At 37.7% G+C, this 7,436-nt stretch overlaps 1 protein-coding gene across 1 annotated transcript; it reads right to left on the bottom strand.

The window, feature by feature from the left end:
- Window positions 1-2,029: 2,029 nt before the first annotated feature.
- On the bottom strand, window positions 2,030-3,001 carry LOC139437341 (olfactory receptor 7A17-like). Its single transcript, XM_071211067.1, has one exon. The coding sequence runs from the start codon at window positions 2,999-3,001 to the stop codon at window positions 2,030-2,032; it is 972 nt and encodes a 323-aa protein (XP_071067168.1).
- Window positions 3,002-7,436: the final 4,435 nt, after the last annotated feature.

Raw genomic sequence — 7,436 nt, 5'->3', positions numbered from 1 at the left:
CCTTTAATTAAAGGTTCAACGTGGACCAGCAGAATATCCCTGTCTACATATAATAACAGGAGTTAAAAATGCTGTTTGACCTAAATTAAGGGGGAAATGGAAAGGACAAACGAGTTTATATGGCTATGAGTCTCTAAAAAAGAGTCTGGAGTTTGTCAGAAGGATTGCCCTTATGCACACCTGAGCAAAGTCTCAGCGACAGATAAAGTAGATACAACCCCAGGTATTGGTTCTTTTGAGGGCTAAAGACACCCACAGGTTTTATGGTCATGGCAGATGGAGTTCACTGCCATGTCAGTTGGCCCTTCTTTGGAGTTGGTTTCTCTGCGTGATGGAGCTGGACTCAGATGTGATCTCTTTTCACAAGCCTTCCCTGTTACTTTACTGGAATTGTAGTTGATGCTGGGGTTTAAGATCGATCTAGGGGATCTGAATCCCTGGACTGACAATATGATAGCCAGGCCCTGAGCCTCAACAGACTTCAAGCTCCTACACTCTGGTTTATTGGACTTATCCCACTCAGCTAACATGGAGTTGAAGAATGTCAGCCACCACACCACAGAGCCAAGAGTGCCTACAACTGAAAGCAGGAGGATTACATCCAGTATCCATATGGACTCTAAGCCCCCTCTTGACATAGATGTGGAATGGACACAAACAAGCCAAGGTCCACAGGAAAGAGGAATACAGTAAGGATCAGAGTGGACTTACTGATATTCTATTCATGAACTATTGTGGTTAGTAATTGAGAAAATGTGGCATTCGTGTGGAAAAAGTGGCCATGGTGGTTGCTGGGTGCAGGGAATGGGAGGAAGAGATGAAATGTGGAGGCATTTTTGGGACTTGAAGTTGTCCTGGGTGGTGTTGCAGGGACAATTACCGGACATTGTAGATCCTCCCACAGTCCACTGGATGGAACATGGGAGAGTATGGGCTATGATGTGGACCATTGACCATGATGTGCAGCAATGCCCAGAGATGTACTCACCAAATGCAATGGATGTGTCGTGATGATGGGGGAGAGTGTGGCTGTGGAGGGAATGGTGGGGTGGGGGTGGTGAGAGTGAATGGGGACCTCATATTTTTTAAATGTAATATTTTTAAAATATGAATAAAAAAATAAAAAATTTAAGAAAATTAAAAATAAATAAATAAATTAAAATAAAAAAATAAAATAAATTGTAAAAGTAAATAAAGTTGATTTCAGTGATGAAGAAGCCTTTAATTATACCAAAGGCAACTGAATGTACACTTTGTATGTATTGTACAGTGTGTGATTATTATTTAATAAAATTGTTTTTTAAAATATCATACAATGAATGTCACCATCTAGGTAGCCATAAGTACTTGCAATGGCATGGAGGTTTGTGCAGTAGCAATTTATGGCTGCAAATCAGAACACTCCATTAAAAGAGGTATGATAGCCAAAATGTCAACCTCCTGTGTTTAGTCATCGCTGATCAAGAATATTTATTAGAAATTAATGAATACAGGTCTATGTGATTAACCAAATACCATTAATTGAACACTCTGGGTGGATTGTATGCTTTATTAAGCTGTATCAATAAATTTGATTTTTTTAAGAAAAGAATATAGATTAGAGATTTGAACATACAAGAGATAAATTACTGACTGATAGAGGAAATACCTAGGTTGTATTTTGTCACCTCTTTAAATTTTATGACAGTTTTGAACAAAAGCAGATATTCTATTCAGAGGAAATCAAGAAGTGATATTCATAGGCAGCATTGGTAAAGTTCAAGCAGGAACAAGAGGTGATCCAATGAAATTATTCAGAAAATGCAATCCATTCCTGAACAACACTGAAAAACTCCTTAAACATGTACATGAATCATGCATACTTCAAGGAGAACTCTTTCATTATCAAAAATAAAATCTTGCTCTATAACACAATGTGTGCTTTAAAATTTTACTTCTTCATTTTTGAGGTCATCTTGACTCTAGGCAGGTCTATATGCACCTACTGAACAAAGAAAGGAAATATGTAGCTCTGAAGGTTTAGGAGCTGCTAAAACTGGCCTTTCAGCTGCTGCAAGACAAATGACACTTTGCAGACTTTCCTCCCAAAGCATTTTTTCAGAGCCTTCTTTATATCTTTATTCCTCAGATTATAGATGAAGGGGTTCAGCATGGGTGTGACCATGGTGTACATGACCGTGGCCAGTGCACCTGAATGTGTGTTGTGTGAAGCAGCAGGACTGAGGTACACCCCTATGGTCGTGAAATAAAATAAGGAGACTACTGAGAGGTGAGATGCACAGGTTGAAAATGCTTTATATTTCCCCTGAGCTAACGAGATTGCAAATACAGAGGAAACAATCTTATAGTAGGAGAAAAGGATTCCAGCAAGGGGGCCCCCGGCCAGCACTCCAGCTATTAAATACATTACTAAGTAATTGAGAAAAGTGTCAGAACAGGCAAGTTGGACCATCTGACGAAGTTCACAGAAAAAGTTTGGGATTTCTACACTTGAACAAAAGGACAGTTGTGACACCAATAAACTCTGTAAGCAGGATTCCATAACACTCATGGTCCAGGACCCCAGAGCCATCAGGACACAGATCTGGGGTTTCATAGAGACTGTATAGTGAAGGGGGTGGCAGATGGCCACAAAGCGGTCATAGGCCATCACGGCCAGGAGGCAGTCATCCAACCCTCCAAAGAGCAAGAAAAAATACATCTGGGTGAGGCAGCCTGCATAGGTTATGACTCTACTCTGTGCCTGGATGTTCACCAGCATCTTTGGGACAGTAGTGGAGGATAAGCCAATATCACAAAGGGACAAGATTGAGAGGAAGAAGTACATGGGTGTGTGGAGGTGACAGTCAATGATGATGGCCAGGATGATGACCAGGTTCCCAAAAAAGGTGACCAGGTACATGGACAGGAACAACCCAAACAGGAGGGGTTGCACTTCTGGAACTTCTGTAAATCCCAGGAGAAGAAATTCTGAAATTTGCGTTTCATTTCCAGGTCCCATGTGCCTGATGAGACTAAGAAGAAACAAAAAGGAACATGGATAGTTTCACAAAGCAAGTAGCACTATCCAAACAGAAATGTTACATTGCCTATTTCAGTGATAAATTTAATATTATATTATTTATATAGATCTTATCCCTTTAGGGTATTTGTAGTGCCACCTCTGACTAGGAATTCCATCCCCCAAACTCAGCCCTTTACCAAGAATTCATGAACACTATGGATTTCATGAGATATTCATTCATTTGTGGAATATGTATTGAGTTGTGACTAAGAGGCAAGTAGAGTTGTGGCAATGAGTTTACAATGCTGTAACTCAAAAGTCCCAACCATCAGCACATATAGAATACATGCAATTAAAACACAATCATATTACAAAGGGGATGATTTCACATGCTTTAAGGAAAAGAAAGCAGGTAAAAAAAGTGAAATGATGGAGCTGTTTTTCACTTGGTGTTCAGAAAAGTCCCATATATGATGTGAAATTCAAAGAGGCACCTAAAGGAAAAGAAGGCAGTAGCCATGAGGATGTAAGGGGAAATTTGTGCCCAGTGGGATAACTTCTAGGAAAAAGACCCTAAAAATGACTTTTTTCCAATGTTCAGAGTGAACAAGGAGGTCAGTGTGGCAGGGAAATGATTAAGAGGATAGTGAATAGAGATGATTTCAGAGGAAGTTTAAGAACAAGGCAGCCTTATTGCTGCTGAATCTTCAAATTCAGGGAGGTCTTCATCCATATTCTGAAACTCTCACTATTCATTAATTTGGATGCAAAGCTATCCCACCAAATGGAATGGAACTGGTCCTATTGGCATTTTTAGAATAGCCTCCAGGCTCTATACTATAGAAGACACCTATTGTAATATATGAGCTTAGATACCACTGCTCTGAGGACTGCTCACATCACACATCACATCCCATACACACTTCACACACACACACACACATAATGCACACCTTAGCATCATTGGGCGGGAGTTAACATCATGCTCTTCTCATACTCAACCACACACATAATCCAGGAGTAAATAAAATGCAAGCTGACAACATCAGTTTTTCCATTCTCCAAGTATTTAGAAATGGTGCTCTGAAATTCTAGCTGACAAGCCTCCCATGCTCATGTAAACACAGAGCTCCCTTTTGTTATGATCACTTTATTCCCTTTATTTAAAGGAACATATGCTGGGGGGGGGGAGAGGTGGGGTGGGGGGATGGGGTTGAATGGGACCTCACATATATATTTTTAATGTAATATTATTACAAAGTCAATAAAATAAATAAATAAATAAATAAAAATAAAGGAACATAAAATATCTGCTCAGTAATAAGACAGGAAGGAATTAAATAGACTTGAAAGATAAAAACTCAAGCATCACATGAGAAATTGTGATGAAGAAATCCTTTCTTGCTTCTGATGGCAATCCAATTCCAGTTTTATCACCCTTGAAGCCAAGAAAAACTAAAAAAAGAACAAAAAGAAATTAACAAAAAAGACAAAGGCAGTGATATCTTTTTACAATGACAAGACACTTAATAGAATGGTTGCTTCAAGCATAAAATGACCTATGGGAATAAACTAATGTTTCACAACTGAAAATATGTAACTAGTACAACAATGTTGGGAATTTTTATATGGTGCATTTGATGTCTTTTTAAATTTTATTAAAGGCAAAATTTTTGGAATCAGATATGTCTTATTTTGAATCTTAGACTCTCAATTGTCATTCTTTCTGCATCTCTCAGAGCCTATTCAACAGCCTTATTTCAGTTCCATTGTTGCTTTTCCAGCAAGAGCAGACTGAAAATTGTTCCAGATTATGTAAAGAATAAAAGCAACCTGTGGTCCACTGCAAAGTAAAATGCCTTCCAAAGGATGGCAGAAAGTGATGCAATTTCAGAAGTACATCTAACCCCAAAAGGCACGATGAGGAAAAACAGTTGGTAATGCAATTAAAAATTGATCTATTAATCTAATGGAAGCAGAACTTTCTAAGTTTGAAAAATAATGAGGTGAACATCATATATAATGATAGACATTAACACATTCCTCCAAAAGTGTTTATAAAGACATAGAAGAACTAAATGGCAAAGAGCAAAGTTGAAGGGAAAAACTTGCAGTTTTTTGATTGAAAGTTTACTTATAAAGAAGAAGGACATACACCCTAATATATAAAGGTAGAGAGTTGCAAAAATAAGCTGCAATGGGGAATGTAAATGACCAATGGACAACATATGTCACTTGCCCGATAGGCATAATTGCTGAGGTGCAGGGGGAGAAAGCTGCCACACTGCTTCTCTATCCCCAAGCTGGAAGCCTGTGACCAGAAAACCAGAGTCTCTTAAACAATAAAATAGGTCCTTTTCTCCAGCCCCCAACAGCAACATTCAGGCCAAACCACAAACTCAGCTTGTACAGAGCCATAATTGCCCCAGGTCCCTGAGTGTGCAGGAGCCCACACTATTAATAAATTGTGCTTTTATGAAATAAACTGTGAGCCTCTGGTCTTGAAGAGTGCTTTGTAATACCTTAAAGGGCATGCTGCTGTGATATTTTTGAATAATTTTGCAGTAAAGACCTGATATTTCTAAAAAAAAAAAAAGGTCACTGAGTAAATGTAGTATATAAATTCCACCCATTATATAAAAACAACTTTTTTTATGTGACTATCCAATGTGTGAGTATATGCCTCATGAAATGCTACTGAAAGGAAATATCTACCTCCACTATATTAGATATTTCCTATCAAAGAGCCATTTGCTTAAATATACCTCATCCTAAATGTAAAACAAAAAAAAGTAATGCCTCAATTCACTGAACATTCTGCCACTGCTACTAGCCCATTCCCCTATTCCCACCTAACTACAAAACTCCTTGAACAGGTATTTCCCTTTTCCTGGAACTGCTTTATCCCTGCTTTTCCCCCTTCTAAATGGGTTTCCTTTCTCCTTTCTTAGTCATCTGTAATGTATCCTGTATTACTGACTCAAATGGACAATCATTTTTAACATAAAAAAAAAATCCATTATCTTAGCAGGCCTGAGAACTAGTACAATGATCATTCAGCTCTGGGTCAGGCTGGAGTAGATCCCAGATGAGCTCAAGTCAAAACTCCCAAATTCCATCCAACCGGAATCTTCCCTGCATGTTCTGCTGAGCCCTCTGACTCACTTGGATGGAATTGGTAAGATGGTATTTCTGTAGAAGTCCAAAGTCCTTGGTTGGTAAAGGAGACTGAGGCTCTACCCCCACAAAAGACAGCAGAAGAGAGTCGGGCATCAGTCCTTAAACCAGACTTGGGACCCCAAAGAAACACCCATAAGCCATCCAGCCTGAGTGTACATAAGATAACTGAGTGCAGCAGAGGAGATATTTGCTCATTAGGGAGCATCTGCCTTTTTGTTGATCATTTCCTTCTTTGACATTGATCTGGGGAGGGAGACTGTTTTTCTTGATTTTCTCTTCTCCAAACACCGGGTTATGAGTCAAAGAAGTCAAGAGTTTACTATTCCTCTTCCAAGAACTTTCCTCTCTTCCACACCTCTAACCTGGTAGTAACTTACCTCCAACATTGACTTAAAATTTACTCCAAAAGTTAACACTGAGGGGCCCATGTGCCCTAGGTCTCTTGGTTTTACAAATCACTGGCATGGTTTCTGGGTACAGTGTACTCTAGGAGTTACTATCAGAAAATTGCCATTCTCTTCAAGAAAGTAGAGATCTGTGTTCATCTGACATAAAATCATAACTGCTAAAACCCTTTAATTGATCATGTTATTCCAAATCTATTAGGAATATTATGTTTGTAACATGTTAAGACCTATAATGTAGTCCCTCATCTATAAAATGATTGCTGATTATGAGAACTATATTGAGAGATTTTTAGATACCATGTATCTTATAGTGAATGTCTCAGTTAATTTCCTCCATATACTTTAAAAATGCTCAAATAATTTAGTTAATAGATCAAGTGTAATATCTTTTAGTAAAGACTAAAAAGAAAATTATTTGTATATTTTAATTTTTTATTATAGTAACATAAATGCAACTCAAAAATTTGCATTTCATAGTTTACTGGTAAAAATGAATTCACGATATTGCACTATGCTTAACATAAATCACTTAAACATTACAAAACCTCAAACAGAATATCTGAAAGGTTTTTGAAGGTTATATTATATTTTATTGAATTGAACTTCCAAAATTTTGTCAATTTTAATGTATGTTCTATCATTTCTCACTAAATTCTTCAGGAAATCTAAAGATTTGGTATTAAAATAGGTTTTGATTTTCTTGAAATGTCTAAAACCTGCCAGTTTGAATTAGCCTTCAGATTTTCAGGTCAAAAAGATATGCAAATCATAGTATGCAGAGTATGTTTTAACATATTTATGATAAGTTTGTTTACAGCTATGACAGAAATACCTTCAACTGTCAG

Source organism: Dasypus novemcinctus, chromosome 22 (assembly GCF_030445035.2).
Source record: "Dasypus novemcinctus isolate mDasNov1 chromosome 22, mDasNov1.1.hap2, whole genome shotgun sequence".
Classification (NCBI taxonomy): domain Eukaryota; kingdom Metazoa; phylum Chordata; class Mammalia; order Cingulata; family Dasypodidae; genus Dasypus; species Dasypus novemcinctus.
This window is presented reverse-complemented; position numbering and strand designations above follow the sequence as displayed.

Excerpts from the sequence above, each read along its gene's own strand:
- LOC139437341 (XM_071211067.1), bottom strand. The coding sequence starts at position 3,001 with ATGGGACCTGGAAATGAAACGCAAATTTCAGAATTTCTTCTCCTGGGA.